The sequence below is a fragment of the Zea mays genome, chromosome 9 (assembly GCF_902167145.1).
Source record: "Zea mays cultivar B73 chromosome 9, Zm-B73-REFERENCE-NAM-5.0, whole genome shotgun sequence".
Lineage (NCBI taxonomy): Eukaryota > Viridiplantae > Streptophyta > Magnoliopsida > Poales > Poaceae > Zea > Zea mays.
The window spans coordinates 84,306,133-84,328,942 of NC_050104.1; the positions used below are offsets into that span (position 1 = coordinate 84,306,133).

Sequence of the window (22,810 nt, forward strand, 5' to 3'; positions counted from 1 at the left end):
CCCTCTCATGATCGTTATAGGGAAGTTGAGGCTTGTTGGCACGCATCTTGTTCACAATTGACTGGAACCTGAAGAACATAGTATCGATGGTCTCTCTAGCCAACTGTGTGAAGTTCTCGTACTCTCGCTTGTACGTCTGGTCTTGACATGATCGTTGCCCTCATGGAATCTCTCGAGGGTAGACTAGATCTGATGAGCCGTAGTCAGATGTCTAACTCACTCAAACTCACCAAATGAGAGACATGAGAACAAAGTGTTTCGAGCTTTGTTGTTCGAATCATGGAACTCCATTTGAATTGGAGTGATCCGATCACTTGTAGCATCAAAATTCGCATCGAGGCAAATCTCCCAAACCCGTTAACTGATGCTCTGAAGATATGCAGACATGTGAATCTACTAGTATTGGTAGTTGGTCCCATCGAAGAATGGAGGTTTGCCATCACCTCGTTCCATGCCGCCTACATGGATTTCGAACCGATTAGGGAAGGGAAATCCTTAACCTGCTTTGATACCAATTGTAGGACCGGTGAGGCGACAATGGGGGTGAATGGGAGCCACTAAAAATTCTCGTCCTGCGAGTACGTGGCTTTAATCCCAAAGATCAACCCGAAAGGCCCTCTAGGGACTTAGAGCAGCAGATCAGAGCGCAACACAAACTAGTGTCGTCTGTATGCTCCAAAAGCCCTAAGAACTACAAACCTAACTTCTTGGAAATTATCATAGTCGAAATCACCAGAAAGTCAGAGCGGCAGTGCTAGCCTTAGATCCGGCAGTGCTAGGGTATGGCAGTGCCCCGCACACGGGCGGCAGTGCCAGGCAAGCAAAAATACCCAGAACGATCTCAAATTTGACAAATTGTTTTAGTGGGGTGTAAGACGTTCTCTGGTGAAGTTTGAACCTGAACAAAACAAGAAATCAAGTCGCAGGTCAGAAATCCCGAGAAGGATGGGGTCTTGATGGGGTTTTCTCAAAACAAACTCTAAGAGAAATTTACTCGGATCACAACCAAGAACTGCATCATATGAGCATACGTACTGATCCAAAGAGTCTACTTCTCCACAAATCAACCCCAAACAGAACCCATAACAAAAAATTCAAAAGTTCTCCACAAAACCACAAGATCAGGGAAAGGGAGAAACCAAGAATATAAAACTTCAGATATTCTAGCAAGGGTACAAACTAAGATTTGAAGCCAAAGAGCCCTCTGGGCCGGACCGGTGACCCTTCCTCTAATTAAACTTGAAGACCAAGAACACAGTGGAAGTACAAAATCACCGCGGATCCCTCGGCTCAACTGGTGTCTACCTAGAGAGAAAACTAGGAGCTCTAGATTGAGTTCTCTAAACAAAATGGCAGCCAAGAGATGCTGAACTAACCATCCCTATTTACATAGAGCCTATCCACTTCACCGGGGCGAAATGGACCAACTCCTAGGTTTTCGATTCGACGGCCACGTCCTTCACACAAAGTCGCCTTGACGCACCCTCCGCGATCACGCCACGTGCCGACACCGGTTCCCCCAGAACTGCTGTCGCAAAGTTTTGAGGCCCAAACTTAGCAAAACCTGCCATACGTACCGCTGGGTGGTTTGGAGGCCCAGCCACCAAACCTGTCGTGAGCACCGCACCTCGTGCACGTCCTCCATGATCAGACGTGTGTTCCACCAGTCTTTGGCCATGCCAGCAACACGGTCCACTTCACCACATTGTCACGCAAGTGCATGTCGCTTATGGACTAACAAGTTTGCCTAGTCTATGATTCACAGGTGCTTAAGTCTATCCAATCAGATTCTAAGTCAAAAACAGCTCAAAACCAACCACAATGGGGTAAAACTTGGATAAGTTACATACACCCCTTGGAACCCTTTTGAAACATCTAAGGAGGTTGGAAAGCTTAGATTTACCAAGTCAACATTTTGGAGCTAATTTGAGTAAAAAACAAGTTTCTAAGTTGGAGAGAGCAAAAACTTCAAAACCATGACTGAGAATAGTTGTATTATCACCATATATGTTTGTCTAATTCATAACATTACCCTCAAAGACAACCAAAAAGACTTGAAGAAGATTTGAAGGAAAGAGGGTAAACTAGGCTAATGTCTAACATATCAAGGGCTCACCGAACTGTCTAATGGCACACCGAAGCATCTAGTGGCCTAGTAGCACACCGAACATGTACTATTCATGGTCCGGTGGCAGACCGGACCGCCCGATGTGAATTATAGTGAAAAGGCCAGCTTCGGGAAATTGGAGTAGGGCGCACCAAACTATCTCGTGGCACACTGAACAGTCTAACAAGGCTTCAACAGTGACCTACAATTTCAAAACGGATACCTTCACGTGCACTATTCACGGTCCAGTGGCGCACTGGACATGTATTGTTCATTGTCCAGTGCACCACCCGACTGAGCAGTTTTTTCAGATTTTCTCCAACGGATATTTGGGTTGTTGGGGGCTATAATACCCTCCCCAACCAACACATTGAAGACAAAAGAGCTACACCAAAGTGATATACATCAAGTGCAATAACACCTACGCGTCCAAAACCTCGCAAGCGTGCATTCAATCGATTTGAGTGAATAAGAGACTTAGTGCTTGCGCTCTCGAATGTCACAATCTCTTGTGTTCTTGATTTGGATTTTCATTCTCACTCTTGTCCCCATTCTCATTGATTGTAAAGCGAGGCAAGAAATTCTGAATACTTTGCGTGCAGGTCCTTGCATGACTTAGTGTCCCCGTGATAGTGAAGCAAGCTCAACTAGTCTCCATGATCGTTTGAGAGAGGGAAAGGGTTAAAAGAGACTCGTCCTATGTGGACTCCTCAATAGGGACATACACTCTTAGGGGTGGAACCTCGAGAAACAAATCGTTGTGTTCAATTGTGTTGATCATCTCTTTGCGATTTGATTCTTCCTCTCCCCTCTCTAGTTCTCATGCTTGCGATCGTTTTTGAGTTGGCTCCCAAAGTAATCTGCAATTGTCTGAGCAACTCTCTATAGTTGTTTATACTCGTTGTAACGCTAACATCAGGTGAAGTTTATGTTCAAAGTTTGTAATTTTTGGGTTTTGCCTATTCACCCCCCTCTAGGCGATTCACACATTGCCTTCACAATGTTGCTTCACCTTGAAGCAAACTCTTCGATGACTCTAGGTTCTGCCTCTGATTCCCAACGAAACCACGCCACTGAGTTTTGAGGTCAAACCCGGGAAACTATAGTTTGGCCGTTTTGATGCTCAACTACCAAACCATCATAGGTATCTACTCCATATGCACCCACACATCCTAGACACGTGTCCGGCGACCGCGTCGGCAACACAATCCGCTCCATTATGTCCTCACATCTACTGATGTTCTTAAGTGTCAGCCATCGCAGTTGGTCACCCAACTTCTCCAGTCTCTTAGTTAATACCCCTCGCTTGTCCTTTCCCACTCTTGGTCTATCAGCATGAACACACATGACGTTCACCTTTGCTATCGACCACTACCTCCGGACACCACACACATGCACATAATAAGCCAAGAGACATGTTGCAAAAACTCATGCCTCGGTTACTCTGCATGAATTAACCCAAGATGTTACTCCATTGACAATCACTTATCACAAACCTAAATCATAAAGGCATATATCAATCTTGTGTTTGCACACAGGAAGTTAAGCACATTTACCTCAACAACCAATCCGTATAAGACGACTAAATTGATTCATTGTCCATTTTTCATTTTTTTCGTTCCTTCACTTCAGTATATATAGAACTAGAGTATTCCAGTGACACTGTCCATTGCACTTTGAGCTTGTTTCTTTGTGCCTTCTCATCTAAGGTTCTTGTATTGAAGTGTTAGACTTTTGCATGTTTTCTTGAGATCTTCATGAAAGAGCCTCTAGCTGCTGTAGTACTCCTTAGGTTAGGTGGTATGAGCATCTCCAAGAGAATGCTTAAAACACCCCAAAACGAATTTATTAGCAGAACATCTCGTTTTCACCAATCCAACAGTCCATCTATTTTCTCCCCAATCGCTTCGCATCCCGAATAAGCGCCTGTCGTCCCCGCATATTTTCGCTTCGGCGACTCTTTCCCCAATCCAGTGTGCACGCACGAATCCTGCTATCGCGCAAAAATTTGCCTGCGCAAAGTTCCTGAATAAGCGCCTGTCGTCCCCGCATATTTTCGCTTCGGCGACTCTTTCCCCAATCCAGTGTGCGCGCGCGAATCCTGCTAGCACGCAAAAAATTTCCTGTGCAAAGTTCCTGTTGTTGCTCGATGGCGCGCGTCACAAAATGGAACATACCTGACCGCATGATTCTGAAGTTGAAGATTTAGCCGCCACTAGGCCCATTTACAACGAGCTAGTCCACTTTAGTACATTTCAAATTTTTTAGGGTCCACGTTTTAGCATAATGCTGTGGCATCAAGAATTTTTTACGCATTTTTTCACTAGCCCTCAAAATGAGTTTTTTTGGAATCAATGTTTTAGCAATCTCTTGGAGTTGGTCTAATACTCCTTAGTCCTAAGTTTGACTATTCGTGGGAGTGAATTTTAGAATGGTTTTTAAATAAATTCAGTTTTTCAGATATCTTTGAATCAACTTTTTGTGCTTGTTTGAGGTATTAATCAGTTAAACTTTTATGTTGCCATATATTTGTTGGTCTATACTCTGTAGTATAGATGTTCAAACGGACCGGGCTTGCTGGGCGGCCCAAAACCCGGCACGACACGTAGTAAACCGGGCCCGTGCTGGCCCGGCCCGGCCCAGTCACCGGGTCATGCCTGGGCCGAAGGCGTGGCACGACGGGCTAGGCCCGGCACGGCCCGATTTTATTTTTTTTCTATTTTTTCATATAAATACAAATATTATACTTGAATATAGAGTATAAAACACAAGAAAAATGTGTTTTTATTGGTTATGTGGTGTAAATAAATGTTTAGAGCTAATAAATATAGTTTAAACCCTAAAAATACATATTTTTAGGATATTTTTATCATTTAAACGTCATATATTGTTATGGGCCGGTCCGACACGATTATTAACCTAGCGGCCCGTGCTTGGGCCTCGCTTGGGGCCCGTGGGCCGGCACGGCACGGCCCGCTAGCTAATCCGTGTCGGGCCTAACCGTGCTCGGGCTAGGCCGGCACGGCCTTTCCATTTGGACATCTATACTCTGTAGGCTAGCTTGTGCCTTTGACTGTTAGCTAGCGTTACTGTTACTGCTGTTACCATCGTCGAAACAAAACTACCATGCTGTCACTCAACAATCCAAAACCATATAATGACCATAACTAGGTGTCTTTTTTGTTACAGCTGTTCACACATATTTTGTTATTTTTATGAATTAAATTATGCATGTTTATGAATTAAATTATGCATGAATTTGCATTGCCTAATTATCTAATAGGCTATACTGGATAAAATCAGAGTTCGAGTGAATCCAATTTTCACATTTATTTTCCTTTTGCTGGCTGAAGCATTGTTCCTATTTCTCAACCTCTTTTTGGCGTCACTTTTTGTACTTGTCAAACGATTGTCACGTAGGGACCTACTCCCTCCCCATCCCCCTTCCTCCCAAGTTCTCCCGCCATGGAACACAGGTACAAATAGGACACCGCCTCTACCATGACTCCGTAGCCTCCAGAGATGAGAGGGACACCCGCGCCGTTCTGCTTATGGACGCCATTTTTACTCTCGCGGCGGGACCCCGGGCGCGAGTCCTGCAGCGCGCAGCGGCTCGCATCCCCGGCTGCCTGTACATCTGCCTTTGGGCGCCGATGATCGCCGGCCAGCAGCTCCCTTCCAGGTAGCTCGCCATTGGTGCGGTTCCACTTCCATGTGGTCGTCAGTTTCTTTCCCCTCTACCCTTCGTTCATTCGTTTCACGGCGTGCATTTCAATGGGCAGGCATTTGTTTTGCGTGGACGCGTGGATCTCCAACGGCAGCGTCGCTCGCGCAACGGCGGTGTTTGATGAGTACCGGAGAGCGCTCTGCGGCATCGTGAGCGGGTTAGCTTTGCATTGCAACTCAATTTCAGGTTCAGCCATGGATTGGTTTAGCTCGATCGGTCGGTATCTGACGGTGGTGGCTGAGTTTGCAGCTGCGTTCCCGGCTGGGCGTACAAGGACAGCTGCCCGTACATCGAGCTGCCGGAGGCGGACCTCACGACGTCGGCGTTGCTGCCGGTGCAGCTACAGTTCTACCACGTCAGTAGATGCGCCATCTATCTCATCCTGCAAACTTTAAATGGATTCGTTTTTTCTTTCAAGTCTCCTTCACGCTACCTCTGAGCTCTGATTGCTGAAATTTCTGCATTGTCTGTCGATGTTGTAACAGGAAGCCGGCACGAAGGTACGTCTCGCGATTACTCCTATATTTTGTTGCGTTGCGTTGCATCCCATAAATGGACATGACGACCGTGCGGCTGATCTGCTCTCCTCGATCGAGGTGGTGGTGCAGATGGCGGTGTTCATGGGCTGCGACAACGGAGAGATCGAGGTCGGGTTGTCGTCGAGCACCTCGGCGCCAGCGGTGGCGACCCACTGCAGGACTCGCTCCTGGAGGAGCTCATGCAGGCAGCGCCAACGGTGCCTTCGTCTTCATCGTCCTCCATGCCGTCCCTCTCCATCGGGAGCCCCGAGTACTCCTCGCTCATCCGCTCAATGGCCACATCGTCTGCTGCCGCAGCGGCTGCCGCCACCGGCACCACCGAGCCATCTTCTCAACAACGGCAGCTGCACCGGGCTGTGCCGCTGCCCGGCTTGGCCGCGCCGGTGTACGGCCCACGCGGGCAAGCGCCGTTCCTGGACCCCGACAGCGAGCAGGCTGCAATGACGCAGGCGATTCTCGCCGTCATCTCCTCCTCCGCGCCGCCACCGCTAGCGTCCATAGCCGTGCCTCCGGCGTCCTCTCCATGGCTCGTCCGCCACCGGGCTCAGCGGTCGTCGCCGCGGCGTTGGAGGGGGGCGTTCAGGGCGTACAACGCGGCGCTCTCGCCCAGGGCGCGGCCACGGCCTGGCGTGCCGGGGCAGAGGATGATCAAGACGTCGATCGCGCTCATGGTAAGCTTGCAAATGGCAATGCGCCACCGGGAGCTCGCAGAAGCGCGCCAGCAACATGAAGATGCCGTCGCCGCCACGCAGCCGCCCACGACGACGCAGCAGCAGCACACCAGCAGCCAGCTTCACCACATGTTCTCGGAACGGCGCCGGCGCGAGCGCCTGAACGAGAGCTTCCAGACCCTCAGGGCACTGCTCCCTCCCGGAACAAAGGTACGATAGAAAAATATCATGGCATTGCTTGGCTTCCAAGAGTTCATGACATCGCGCGAATTCGATTATAATATTTAATTACACGTGCAATCGTGATCGATCTGAAGAAGGACAAGGCAACTGTCCTTGCGAACACGACGGAGTACATGAAGAAGCTGATCGCCGATGTGTCGGAGCTCGAGGAGAGGAACCGGAGGTTGGAGGCGCAGCTTGGCTTGCCCGGCGAGACCCAGCAAACGCCGAGCGACGACGACCCGTCGGAAAGAGTGGCCGTTGATGTGACCACCGGCGCATCGACCTCGAGTTCAACGTCCTGTCGACCTCGGCAAGTGAGTATTAGGGTGACAGCGCGGGCTGAGTGCGATCTGTCGGAGGTTGTGGTCGCCATGCTCGCTCAGATTAAGGAGATGGGGCGCTTCACCGTGGTGACCGTCGATGCTCGGCAGCGGAGCGGCGCCCATGCACAAGTCGCCATCATATTGCAAGCCACGGTATGCATGGCCTTCTGATCTCAACTATACATATCAGTTTTTATTTTAGTTTTTGTCAAGTTAAACGTTGTTAATAACTTTTTTGATGCTCAAGGTAGAAAACACTATACTTACAACAAAACAAAAACGACCTATAAGTTGGAACGAACACCGGGAATAAGATTGATGAACTAGTTGTTGTTCTTAACATTGCATGCACTGCACATAATAATCACGCAAAGACAAAACGATCCTACGTGGAGGAGCTAGATGTACAATAGTACGGTCAATATTCTATTTTGATGTTAGACTTCCATGGGTCTACCGTTGACGGCGGCGGCGCCCTGGAGAGGAAATGAACATTGATGTCCTTGACCTGGCTTAGAAAAAAACACATCGAAATGTGACCCTCCTTTAACTCTAAAAGAAGTCTTTGAAATGTCCAATGAAAAAAAACTAGTTCAAATATGCAAAGGAGGGTTTAGTGGAAGAAAAAAAAAGACCTTTAAAGAATCTTGACCAGATTTGCCTGTAGTAAATAAAACCGTAGACTGCATATGCATGCGGCATAGGACAAACTGGCAGCTAACTAACCCTACTTTGAATTGGTTCTACAAGACATGACTCCATCGCACATGACTCACTCAAACGTAGTTGAATGCGCACATGTGCTAAATAACCTTGGTAAATTAAGTAACTTTTGTTTACGTATTCTCCTCTCTCAGCTCTCTCAAGCTCAACACGGTAAGATCGTCTTCAACGATCTCCTCTATATTTTCGCTCTTATATCCCACTATCTCACCACATTAGCAACATCTCTTCCTCTATATCTTCATGACTTCATCTAATATAGCGCTTTCACCTAAGTTCTCCCTATATATTCAGGTCCACTAAAACCATAAAATATTATTTTACATACCAATTTATCATTTATTATCAATTAATTTATCCCACGTTCCCCACATCTGGTGAAATACTGTATGCTCTTCTATTACTGTAGCCGAAAGGAGGGACCGTTGGGATATACATTGAAAGGAAAGAGGGGCGCTATAAGTTAACGTGGGGAGAGAGGGCAGTTCTAGGGATGGCAACGGGTCGGGTTCGGGTCGGGTGGAGCAAAAACCCGCCCGCGACCGCACCCGCGAAATGTGACCAAACCCGCCCGCGGCCGCACCCGCGGGTGGAATCCCGCACACGCACCCATCGGGTTTCGGGTGGGTTTCGGGTCCCCGTCGGGTTTCGAGTGGCTGACGGGCGACCTCCAGCGACCAGCGCGCGGCTGGGCAGCAGAAGCAGAAGCGCGCGGCTGGGCAGCAGAAGCAGAAGCGTGCGGCGAGGTCAGCCATCAGCAGAAGCTCCACTGCTCTAGCGTGCGGCAAGGTCAGCACTCAGCAGAAGCTCCAGCGGTCGTCCAGCGTGCGGCGAGGTCAGCAGAAGCTACACTGCTCCAGCGCGCGGCGAGGTCAGTAGAAGCTCCAGCCTCCGGCGGCCGTCCAACGCGCGGCGAGGTCAGCACTCCGCAGAAGCAAAGCGCGCGGACGCGGCTGGGGCGCTGGGCTGCTGGGATTTTGGGACCTCGGTGGCCGTTGCCGTTGGGACCTGGGCGCGGCTGGGCTGCTGGCCTACTGGGATTTACGGTGGCCGGTGGGCGGCGGCTGCGAGCAAGAGAGGCAGAGAGCGGCTGCTGGGACCTGGGAGGGGATGCGGCTGCGAGCAAGAGAGGCAGAGAGCGGCTGGCGGCTGCTGGGACTGGGACCTGGGAGGGGATTAGCCGATTAGGTTTAGGTCTCAGTTGGGCTTGGGCCAGCAGTTCGAGTCTTCGAGACTGGGGACTGGGGATACTTGGATTGGCGTTCACGTTTGGTTCGGGTACCCGTGGATCACCGGCCGTGGGTGAAGTGAGAAACCCGAACCCGAAAAGGTGCGGGTCGGGTTCGGGTCACACCCGTGGGTGAAAAAACGCACCCGCGCCCGCACCCGTCGGGTCGGGTACCCGACGGGTACCCGAACCCGCGGGTTAAATTGTCATGCCTAGCAGTTCGCCACAGCCGTTGAACACGGTCTAGTCTATCGGTTTGTAGCGTTATTATTAAGTAGCATACTTTTCATACACGAAGCAGTATGGACTGGTAAAATCACATAGCATTTCTTAACTCTTAGACATTTCTGAAATAATACGCGGATGAAAAGAAAAAAAGCATCACCTTATGTATGAATGATGTCATCTTTCAAAAGGATATATATACCGTACCGTCTAGGTGCACTTTCTTAATCAGTTGTTTCTGACGCCGTCATCCTGACAAATAAATACTTTATAACTAATGACTGGTGTGACGTAGCGGGAGAGCTTTGAAAAGTATATGTAGGAGTAGTAGTATACTTGTTGGTGAAGCCTAGCTAACGATGGGTTGCTACTACTTGTCAAACGAACGCTGCAGGGTGGCAACGACGATCTGGACGAGACATCCCTCAAGGAAGCTGTCGCGAAGGCTGTCGAGGATGCGGTGGCAGGACCTTCATCGCCGCCGTAGGCTGCAGTGGGGGCCCAACGCGACGGAGCCTTTTCTAGCTCCATCGGCTAGCACATCAGTTTTGACTCGATCAGCTAGGACAGACAGCGGAAAGACTACTACTACTGCTGGTGGTGGCAGCGATGTGTCCGTTTCAATTGTTTTCCCTGTCTTATGGTCCTTTAGGTAAGATTTGACTAGCTCTTGGCGTTGTTGTAGTAGGTAGCTAGGTCAGCCACGAAGGAAGAGGTAAAGAGACAGCAGATGATTAGCCACGTATGCTCACATCTTGCAGTCTGAGGATGATGTTTGTTATACGACCGTTGTAAATCTATTTGTAGCGACGTTTTTACAACCGTTAATACTAGAGGTCAGTAGCATGGATTTTTTGTGCATGCGGGTAATAGGAATCGCCAGTAAAATTCGATTTTCCACGGACGGTGATGTAATAAAACCATCAATGAAAATATTTTCTAAAAAAATAAAAATGACTTTAAAAATAGGAAAAAATACACCTACCACCCGCTCGTCTCTGTCAAAGCATGCAGCACAGGTGGGAATCGAACCTACAACCTCCCGTCGCGTACAACACTCTCTACCATTCCACCTATCACCTACTATATACCAATATTGTAGCTTTGTTTTCCACATATTATAACCAACTGAGTGTAAATTGATTGTTTTAGGCTTTAAACTAATTCAAACGAAAAGGTTGTCAACTATAGAGTTTCATATCTTTTGAAGTTCTACAACTTTTGTTTTGACACTTTCTACATCCGAGGTCATTTGCTAAATTTACATTTTAGATTTGACAAATTTATATGCAATTTCTGAGAGCAAAAATGATTTCAAATAAAAAAATTGTCATCTACAAATTTCATAACTTTTAGATATCTACAACTTTTATGTTGGGGTGTTTTCATACAACTTTTATGTTGGGGGATCACTTGCCGAATTTCATTGATCTTCCTATCATCTTGTTGTCCTTCTCTCACATCCCGCTCTATGGTGGGTTCCAGCTCAACTGCCACTCCCTGGGTGCTATTTAGAAATCCGGGACTCAGTATGTCAAACTCCTTGGCAACCCATACGACATTGGGTGAGCAGCCATCATATTGACTTGACTCTTCCTACTCAAGGCATCTGCAACCACATTTGCTTTGCTCGATGATAATGTATCTCTAGCTCATAGTCTGATCAATTCTAGCCATCTTCGTTGCCTCATATTCAACTCTGACTGGGTGAAGATATACTTCAGACTCTTGTGGTCCATGTAAACATCACACTTCTGCCCATACAAGTAGTGCCTCCATGTTTTCAACGCATGAACCACTACTACTAACTCCAAGTCGAGCGTGGGATATTCTTCTCATGAACCTTCAGCTGTCGGTATGAATACGCAACGACTTTCCCTTCCTGCATTAGCACACATCCCAAGCCGGTGTAAGAAGCATCACAATACACTGAGAACGCCTTGTGAACGTCAGGCAGAACTAAGACTGGCACTGTTGTCAACTTCTCTTTCAGCGCTTCAAAGGCCTCTTGGCACTTCTAGGTCCATTTGAATTCAACTTTGTTAGCTAGCAAGGTAGTCATGGGTCTGGCAATCTTTGAAAAACCTTCAATGAAACGCCGATAGTATCCCGCCATTCCAATGAAACTTTTGATTTCATGAACATCCTTCGGTGCTTTCTAGTTCAGAATATCAGCCACTTTCTTTGGATCCACAGCTAATCCATCTTTGTTTATGATATGACCCAAGAACAGGACTTCATGAATCCAGAATTCACATTTACTCAGCTTGGCATATCACTGGTGCTCTCGTAGCCTCTGCAACACCTTTCTGAAGTGATCCACATGCTCTTCCTCACTCTGAGAATATATGAGAATATCATCAATGAACACCACCACAAACTTGTCAATATAGTCCATGAAAACACTGCTCATCAGATACATGAAGAAAGCTAGCACATTGGTCAGACCAAACGATATCATTGTGAACTCATACAGCCCATACTTGGTAGTAAATGTTGTCTTCGGTACATCAGAAGGTCGGACTCTGAGCTGATGATAACCTGACCACAGATCTATCTTCGAGAACGCACTGGCTCCTCTCAGCTGATCGAACAGATCTTCTATTCTGAATAGGGGTACTTATTCTTGATAGTGACTTCATTCAGAGCTCTGTAGTCTATGCACATCTTCTTCGTACCATCCTTCTTCTCCATAAACAACACTGGGCAGCCCAAGGCGAGGTGCTGGGTCTGATGTAACCCTTCTCCAACAACTCGTCTATCTATTTCTTGAGTTCCACCAATTCTAGTCGAGACACTTGTTAGGCTCTTTTAGAAATATGGGTGGTGCCAGGGATAAACTCTATGGAAAATTCAACCTTTCTCTCAAGGGGTATGCCTGGTAACTCCTCGGGGAACACATGTGAGAATTCTGATACTACTCTGATGACCTCGAGCGAACTGACTTCATGACTATGGACAGATATCTTCGCAATACTGAATGAACAACCATCTTCACTGATTCTCAACACAGCCAAACACAACTCTTAGATAAAGAATAAAGTGGAATTAAAAGGTTGCCCAACTAAATAACATACTTTATTAATACTATAATTAAACCAAGCTATAGGGAACACCTACATTTTTGTTACAGTCATTACAAAGGTCCAACTCCATCACATGTTCACCATAACATAGCATAAAACAAAGGATAAGCGAACTATCCTGACTATCTAAGACTACCTAAGTCTATTACGCTTGACTTAAGACTTATTACAACCTTCGACGCTAGCGGTCTACTGATCCAAATCTAGTTTGGTTCTACAGTCAGGCTTGCCATAAGCATGGTACCCTCGTGGCGGTGAGCGGTACGGGTGCTGAGTCCCAGCAAGGGCACAAGAACCATACTCCTGATGACGGCGCTCTGCGCACCGCAACTCTGTGATCTCAGCACGAGCCCTACTCAGCTCGTCAAGAGAGTGTTCTAGCTCCGTGTTGACCACAACGACTAGGTTGGCTACGCTGTTCAACCTAGGATTGTCTTCACCTATCGGTGAGATAATCACACTTCTAGTGCTACTAGTTGAGCGGCAGGGGTAATACTTTAGGTTAAGACCGTAAGCCACCCCACTGAACAACGTGCAATACTGCAAAAGTGCACGATGTGCAGCATCCTGCATGGCTACCTCGACAGTGTCCCTCTCAGAGATAGGATAATGCTCTAAGCAGACCTCTGCACCCCGGAGGTCGTCCTCTGGTCGGCGCACCAAGCAGGTAGCCTCCCAGCGGTCCAGGTATAACCCACGACTATGTTGATAGACTACACAACGGTACTCGATTGACCAAGTGTGTCGGTCCATAGCCCGACACAACAAGGTGTCAAGTGCATCGTGAAAGTTTCATCCACGAGCGGCGACACGAGTGATGGGCTGAGCGATCCATCCATCCAGCTCCTACTCCTCAGAAAGCATAGTGTTGTGGCTCAAACTGCCACCGCCATCGCCGTTGCTGTCAGGATCTGCTCCATCAGCTCCTCCTGCAGCCGAGATGCCCTGGGGTGGGGCAGGGGGCGCCTCCATCGGGGGTACAGGGAGAGACGCTTCGTAGACTCCACCTCCTACTGCGGCGGGGACGAAGAATCTTGCTGCTCCATCTCCTGTCGCCGATGCTCCTACTCCTCTAGCAAGCGGTGGTGCAGCCTCTCCAGTGACTGGACTGACCGGTCACTATGTGTTGAAGCGAATGCTCCGCGAGACGAGAGGACAAAAAAGGAATCACTGATTTGTGTGTTGTGTGTCTAAGGCGAGCCATCTACAAAAGACACCGCAAGCATAAATATGAGATTAGAGTTAATAGGACTAGCAAGTAAACCATAAACATATTAGGAAGCAAAATAAAATGAAGTTTTATCAAGGTATAGTATATAGAAAGTGAAGCATAGGGTTGGTCAAGACGACCGACTTTTGAAGTCACAATAGAGATCAAGGTGAGAATAAGGGTCCATAAACCTTATAGCGACCATTCTACTCTAGGTTAGCGGTCCTCAATCAGCAAGCCACTGATACCACTTATGTCACACCCAATTTTAGAAAGTAAACCAAATGTGAACCATGTACGTGCCAGGATCAGAAATTCACATACACAGCGATTACATAATTGAATATCATCACACAATGCTCAAATAATAGTGGAAATAAGTATAACTTTATTACATCATGATGCCTAAGACATCCATATAGTCATTAACTTAAACATAAATCGAAGTGCTTAACGAAAATGAGTAAGAAAAGACCTTCGCAGGCAGCCGACTGGGGGTTTGCCGCTAGTCTATATTAGAACTCCTCAAAGTCCTGAACCTTCTGGAAATCCTTTGAATTTCCTTCATTTTCTCCTGAGCAATGGTTGCAATAGGGACAACCTGGTGTTTGGTGTTTAAGTAAGGGTGAGTACACATCAACGTACTCAGCAAATGTCCCGTTTGGTTGAAGTGGACTAGCTGTATGTGGGGTTAAGCTCAAAGAAGCTATTTGTAACACCCCTGGTGTTACTGTTACTAAAACTTGAGCATAACATCATGCGAATTAGCATATCATGTGCTTGTTACACTTAGAATGCATTCACTAGGCAAAAATTTCAAATAAGTTGTATTGATGTGACTAGTCATGGGTGAAACCCTAGGGTAGGGTACTTAACCCTAAACTGGGCTTCAGAGTGTCAATAAAGCCTAAATGAGAGAAAACTTCAAAACTCATTAGAAATGGTCATAAGATATCACCATTAATGGACTTAAGTGGCACCTAAACCCTAGAAGTACCAAAAACCCTAAATGGACCCCTAGAAAACCCTGGACTGAAACCCTAGGGGGTTATATGTAAATTTTGCACACTTTTGGACCTAAGTGCAAAAACCAAGGAATTAGGGTACCCTAAAGCATATGGTTCACACATGTGAGGATTTCCAAGTCAAAAGATGTGAAATGGGCTTATTTGCAAAAAGCCACTTAATTCCTCTCATGTGGCTAAGTCTGAAAATCAGTGAATGTGGCTAACTTTGTAGCTTTGTAGATATAAAAATAAAAAGAATTTGCCTAGGGTTAATACATCAAAAGTCTAGAGCTACTATAGAAGAACAACTTTGCTTAAGTAACTAAGCTTTGATCACATACAAAGTTTGGAGAAAAATAAGCTCAAAGTTGTGCTGTCAGTCAGCCCTAAGACTGAATTTTTAGTAACAGTGAAGTTGGATGTACTTAGAGCTCGATTTTGAGTAAGATCCTGTGACTATTTGATGGTGGACATTATAACAAAGTTAAAGCTGGTTTGTTAGGCTACAAGTTTGCTATAGACAGATTAGCATGTTGTCACGCAAAAGATTAAGAAAAACGCCTCTGAAGATCCTCGGTCAGAACAACTGACGAAGCTTCTGATGGTACAGTGGCAAAAGATCTGCGGATTCAGTGAATCCTGTCGCCGGTGACTCTACGCCGCGATTGACATCGATCGTCGTGATTCGTGCGCCGTGGCTTGCGGATAACTATTGGCGATGAAAGATCTCAACTCAGGAAAGGAGTAGAGCCTTATCGCCGGACTATTCACTGTGACACTTGCCGCGCATTTGACAGAGGTGTCCTCGCCGAAGTTCGCCGTCGTTCGTAGCCGCGCCACATGCTTAGAAGAACTACCACGTCGTAGTAGATATCCGTATGAGTTCTGTTTGTCGCCTGAGGCATTACCCCGGGGAATGCCACGATAGTTCACGCCGGTGACTCACCTCTCCCTTCGACCACCGGCCTTTCCCTTTCAAAATTCGGCACCACCACTTAGCGCCCTTATTAATTGACAGCACGGTCTGCTCCGCTATGTTATCACCAAGCCAGAGCATCCATCCCTACCCTCGATTAGCCACTATAGCCGTTGAATTTGGGTTTTCCCCCAAATTGGTCGACTGCGCCGCCGTGAATCACCCCATCGTGGCTAGCCGCTCCCAGGTCCGCACTCACCCTCCGTGTTCGTGTTTTAGTACCCTCGTATACTTGTGATACTCATTGACTCAACTAAATGAGCTTGACGGCATCTACTCGTCGGGAACGCCTTGATTTGGTCTCAGTGATCGCCGTCATCGTGGACAGGCAAATCCAGGACCGGATTAACCCAATTAAAGCTTGTTCTAGGTTCACCTCGGGTCAGTAATACTTGCCCAGTAGTTAATTTGGGCAGCCATCGCCAATCTTGGCGGGTCCGAGCAACGGAGTGGTCGACGGTGAGCGTGCCGTGGACATGGATCAATTTGGAGAAGAAACAAAAGCTGGGGGACTTCTGTGTATTTGTCAGTGAGGCAATGAATAGTGGCTAGGGATTCTTTGCTAGTTATTTGGTTAAGCAGGGGCCTATTCGCAAAGTCAGCACCGTGGGCGCGGGTGCGCGGGGGTTTTCCCCTTCTGCAGGCCGGTTGGGCTGAATTCAGCCCAACACTATTCATACTTTTTCTTTTTCTTTTTCTCCCAGGGTTGGGAAGTTTATAGAAAATTGTAGAAAAATGCTAAAAATACAAGACCAATTTTGCTAGGTGCTAATTTTCTATAGTATTTAATAAAAATAGTAGTATGATTTTTAGTTCAAATAGGGAATTATGGAGTATTTAAAATAGCCAAAGCTTATACTCCTGGAATTTTAGAAATTGATTAATAATTCCAAAAATCACCAAACTTTGTAGATAAGCTTTAGATATTATTTAGAAGCCTTGGGTAAATTTTGGCATGGTTTGGACAATGTTTGATACCTAAACCCCAAAACCCTAGTCTTCTAGTGATGCCTGCCCTATGAACTACACTACTGACTCCAAAAACCTTAGTTTCCTGGAGTCCCGTGAAGGAAAACTGTATTCAAGACCTTAGATAATATACTTTTATTATCTTTGCATTTTCATAAGCATTACATGAGCATTCATGATTGTATATGTGGTATTTAGAAAACGAAGAAGAAGTAGAAGTTGAAGAAGCAAGAGCTACACCACCACCACCTGAAGAACCCCCGGCCGGGAACTGCTTTTATTTTGACATCTGTGGAGCAGAGCCCGACTCACCTATAACACAAGGCAAGCCCCGGTGCATTTGCCACCTCCTTTCTATTTTAAAATCTTTCTCACTTGCTTGATGCATTAGGTGATAGGAGTTGTGTGCTAAACAAATTGCTGCATTTGCTTCCTTAAGAATTTGATTCCCTTTTCCTTGATCCCCTATTTTATAAAAAGGTTTTTCTTAAGCTTAGCCTTGATCTAGAAAAACAAAATATTTTGTTTTGACAAAAGATGATGCTTCAAGTGGGTGGGATGTTTTCAAAATAAAACTTGATGGTGGATCCATCATGGCCGTGATGGGTTCAACATCGGAAAAGATGTACCTCTGCCAGGTACCAAACTTTGGGTTGAACATAATAAAGCTGAGACCGGGCGTTTGACTTGCACGAGAAAGGAGTCTCGGTGTAGTGTCTCCGTCTGAGTCGATTAAGGACCTTGTCGATGTAGGCTTGATGATCGAGGACCTTTTAACTGGTCACATGCCTCATCATGGGTAAGCTTTGCCTCGGGCAGACTAATACCAGAATAAGATAACACACAATGGGAGTGGAGATATGGCGAGAGTAGCGTGTACCCTCCGTGGCAAGAGGTTGGACGGTGGTGTATCTGTGCTCTCGGTTGGCGTGAACTTGATCTGGTCTTAAGAACCCCGGTGGCGAGTTGACATATGCAAGGGTTAAGTGCTACATATGTCGTGTGATTGGAGATTCCCAGCTGAGTATTAATCGATTCAGATCACCGTTACTTCTCGGACATGAAGACTTGGTCACTGACCTACACGTAGCAATCCAGTTAACTAAAGGGATGATGAAAAGACGGCTAATATAGGCCAAGTTCTTGAACTAGGGTAGAAAGAACTCTAGATGCAGGTAACTTTACTTAACCTGACAAGTAAAACTAGATTTTTAAGGATCCACTATTAGTAAGCATTTCTGCAAATAGAGTCCTTGATTCTTGATAAGCCATACCTTGATTCCCAAAAGGCAGCATATCCTTGAGAGTCTTTTATTTTGACGGGTAAGACTTGCGAAAGTACACTCCGTACTCAGGGTTTTCAAACCCATGTTGTTGTAGGTGAGGAAGCAGCAAATTTTTGTTGCTTTTGTTCCAAGGTGGTGCCTAAGGAAGAAAACCCAAACTGAAGCCTTGGGAGGAAGTGTCCTCATTTAAAAATTGTTTACTGTTAATCAGGAGGGGTTTTTGCCTCCCAGGGTTGTAATAATATTACTCCAGCACTCTTATATTTTACTAGTCTGTAATAATAATACTCTTTCCATACTTTAATATATAATAAGTTGTTGTAACTTCTTCCACATACTCGTACCTCCGATGTGTTGTAATATCTGTGTGATGGGTGAAACACTCTTGGGCAAGGTAAAGAATTCAGATACCGAACTTGTCAAGTGATCAGGTGCACCTGCAGGGTTGTCTGAAGTCCAATGGACAAGGACAACTATAGGTGGGCCTAATAACTTGAGAGGTTCTGTCACACTGCCTTTAGTTGGTCAAGTATTTATCATTAATAGAAGCCAACTTCTATCATAAAACACAAGTTGATATTCCCAAAAGACAACACTTCCTCCAAGAGGAAAGTACCAAATGGCATAATCATAGCCATCATCATTGAACCATCAACATAAATGAATCCAAAGTATCTCTAATCAAAGAGGATCCCAAAGCTGCTCTTAACCGAGAGCACGACTGATATACCAGTTTTTGACACTCTGCAGAGGTTGCACACTTTACCCATGAGTCATGATCCCTTCCTAGCCTGGGTTATACAGACCCGATTTTCATTACCGAGTTGAATGGCCAGGGATTCACTACATAGCCTTTACAAAAATTCCCCTAGTGTGCAGTTGCTCGTTAGGTTTTGCCAGTCGTACAAACACAGTACTCCTCCCTAAGGTGGATGACTAACAAAACCAAATTACCTTGGCAACCACCCTTAGCAGAGCAAGCACTATGCCCTGGCCCCTATTGACGGCCCTACGGCAAAGCCAACTACACCCCAAGTTCATCAAATTAATCAGCTAAGGGCGACCCATTCCACCCTCATGGTTGTACTGTTATCCCAGGTGGTCACTCAACGAACAGGTCCTTATGAAGAGGTACTCAGGAAACAGCCTGAGTCCCCTAAAATGCAACAAGAACATAATCATAATCATAATGAATCATAGTATCATAAAGTAATTCTCATCATGTTCGTTGATTAGGATAAAGCACTAGCAAGTAGCTGATTATAATAACCCAACCCAAAAAGGTAATCAAGGACATGATAAATAGAAAGCTAGTAAATCCTTATGTTAATCATAGTATACAGGACAGTGAATTATAAAGTACATAGAACATAATAGGTCAGAGAACACTTGCATGCACCAAACTGTTGCTGCTTAGAGGCTTCTTCTGCAACTTCTTCGGCCTCCACGAACGGAACATCATCTAAGCGAGTGCGAACATACATTCAACATTCTTGGAACAGAAAGAAACAATACACCATACAAAAAAACTTGCGCAATACAGAATAGCGCTCACTTCTATGGTCGCACAAGGGAAAGAAACGCTGATGTCGAAGCTACGATTGAGAAGTTATTGCGTCTACGTTATGCAAATATGAATAGGACATTTAATTCGACATACTCGCATTACTCAACATTTATGAATTGCAATTAAAGCTATCATCTAGTTTTAATTCGTTTGCTACGCTAACAACTTTCAGCTAGATAAATAATTCAAATAGCATTAGCGATTATAAGTGAGACAAAATAACGGCGTGGGACAAAAATCGCCACGCGCGAAGCAGCACGACTGCACGTGCACAGTACACGCACAGCATGTGTACGACGCACGGACCGACACTACATGCGAGAACTAATTAATAGGTAACATAATTAAACTAAACAATTGTTTGATAAGAATAGTTCAATTAGAATTAACTTTGCTGATGTTGGTTTATAAATGCACAATTCGAAATTATAAACTAGATTTAAATTGAAGTGTCGTTCATTTAACCTCTGGTCAAACAAACGTTTAAATAAATTATTTAAAATATGCAACAGTAGAGAACTTTACTTCTAACAGGTAGACAATTTTAATATGAATCTAACGCAACTTGAAGAGAGTAAATCGGATTTAAAACACAAAAGTTATCGTAGTTTTACTTTGAACTAAATCCCTGTGTACGGATTAAAATAGACAGGGCTAAATTACAAAACGGTCATCTTCTACCTCCTCTCTTCTCCTTCCTCTCAACCATGGGAGGGGGAGGAGGAGGGGAGGGGGTTGCATAGGGGGGAGGGCCGAGCCGGCCGCCACGGATGCGGCCACGCGCGGCAGGCGCGCGCAGGGGGTGCCGGAGGGGCGTGGGGCGGGTGCAACGGCCGAACCGGCCGGGCCGGCCGCCGCCGAGGAGGGGAGTAGGGCTGCATGGGGGAGGGGGAATAGGAGGGGGAGGGGCGCCGCCGCCGGGTGGTGGTAGAGGTGGGTGAGGGAGGCCCTACACGGATAGGAAAACAAAGAACACAAATAAACTTTAGGTACAACAATGGTGGAGGCTCTCTAGAGAAGACGACCCTCGCCAGAGCTGAGCATAAAATCGTCGATTGGGGATGAAGCTCTTGATGAGACGAACGCAGCGGTACCCTCGGATTCCGCCGACGACGCACGGATCGAAAGTAATTGCTCGTCGGAGTTAGAACCACCTCCGAACTTCGGCGAGTGATTCCAGGAGTTTCGGATCGAATCTAAGAGTGGGGTTTTGAATTTTGAAAAGGGATCGATGAGAGGATTCCAGCCATATATATATTGCTAGGGTTTGAATCTCTTTTATTTTTCGTAATTATCCTATTTTTAAAATTAAAATTCATTTTTAAAAAAGGCTGAAATCATTTTTAATATCCAAAAAATATCTCGAAGACTCCAAAAATTCTAGGAATAATCATAGACATGATTTGGTACTCAATGAACTCAAAATCATATTTAGAACTTTTGAAAATATTTTTAAGTACCTCAAATAAATAGATTTTGAATTTCTAAAAATAGAAAAATATTTAGAAAAATACGGAAATCTACGAGCGACTTCTACAACACATATTAACATGATTCAAACACTTCTTGCACTTGGAAACACTATGCAGAAACATGAATGTAATAATCATGACAATTCTAGAGCTCCTGCTAATATAGAACCAAAATAACTCTCCACTGTTTTGATAAAGGAAAAAGAAAAGTGAATAAAGGAAAGGGTAACACCTGAATTTTGAGTATAGAGCAAAGAAATTTTTATACCCCAAAATTTAGGTGTTACAGGATGACTCCTTTGATGATTTAAGTAGATGCTTTGTACGCATGATCCAAGAATCATAGGTCAAAGAAGCTTTAAAGAGGATGAAAGGGGGCAAGGCGATGGGCCTGGATGGTATCCCAATAGAGGTGTGGAAATGCCTTGGGGATATTGCTATCGTTTGGCTAACCAAGTTGTTCAACCATATTTTTCGATCAAACAAGATGCCCGATGAGTGGAGGAGTACATTAGTACCAATCTTCAAGAACAAGGGAGAGAGTTATGGAGCATCGCTGTCACACACGGTTTTGGAAGGCAACCTGAATGCGAAATATGTACGTGCCAGGATCAGAAATTCACGTCCACAGCGATTACATAATTGGACATCATCAGACAATGCTTAAATAATAGTGGAAAGAAGTAGTACTTTATTACATCATGATGTCCGAAACATCCACATAGTCATTAACTTAAACATAAATCAAAGTGTTGAACGAAACGTAGTATGATAAGGCCTTCACAGGCAGCTGACTAGGAGTTTGCCACTAATCTACTCTAGAACTCATCAAAGTCCTGAAACTCCTGAAAGTTCTCCATATTGCCTTCATCTTCTCCTGAGCAAGGGTTGCAATGGGGACAACCTGGTGTTTGGTGTTTTAAGCAAGGGTGAGTACACATCAACGTACTCAGCAAATGTCTCGTTTGGCTAAAGTGACTAGCTATATGTGGGGGTGAAGCTTAAAGTAGTTGCTTTTAGTTTGTCAAGTATTTATTATTAATAGAGAGCCAAGTTTTAGTAATAATCCCAAGTTATTAACCCAAAAAGGTACTCCTTCCAAGAGGAAATACAAGGATCCATCATTATTGTTGGTCACTTGTTTTTTATTACTGTCAACCATAAAACAAGGCAACACAATTGTTAAACGTTAAGGACCTTCGTCCTTCGAAGCATTATCTCCCTTTGGGCTGAATGGGTCTTGGACGAAGGTCATGAAGAATAAGTCTTCATCATTCATAAATATAAAAACATAGTTACAGATGTAACATTATGTCATTTATTCATTTCATATCGAATGTTGAACAATATTAAGATCCATCTCATATATTAACAAAGTTACATTACATTTGTACCTTCGGCTCGCTCGAAGGCAAAAGCGTAAATGCAATTCCAATCCAACATGAACAGTATGGGGTACTGTTCATCTA

General features: G+C 45.4%; 1 protein-coding gene across 1 annotated transcript; it reads left to right on the forward strand.

Annotated features, from left to right (window-relative positions):
* The first annotated feature begins 5,622 nt into the window (after positions 1-5,622).
* LOC103638616 (putative transcription factor bHLH041) lies at positions 5,623-10,623 on the forward strand. Its single transcript, XM_008661476.4, is given in 8 exon segments — positions 5,623-5,789; positions 5,890-5,991; positions 6,084-6,189; positions 6,320-6,334; positions 6,443-6,515; positions 6,518-7,254; positions 7,362-7,745; positions 10,163-10,623. Coding segments are annotated over 8 exon segments (1,641 nt in total). The 5' UTR covers positions 5,623-5,658; the 3' UTR covers positions 10,256-10,623.
* Positions 10,624-22,810: the final 12,187 nt, after the last annotated feature.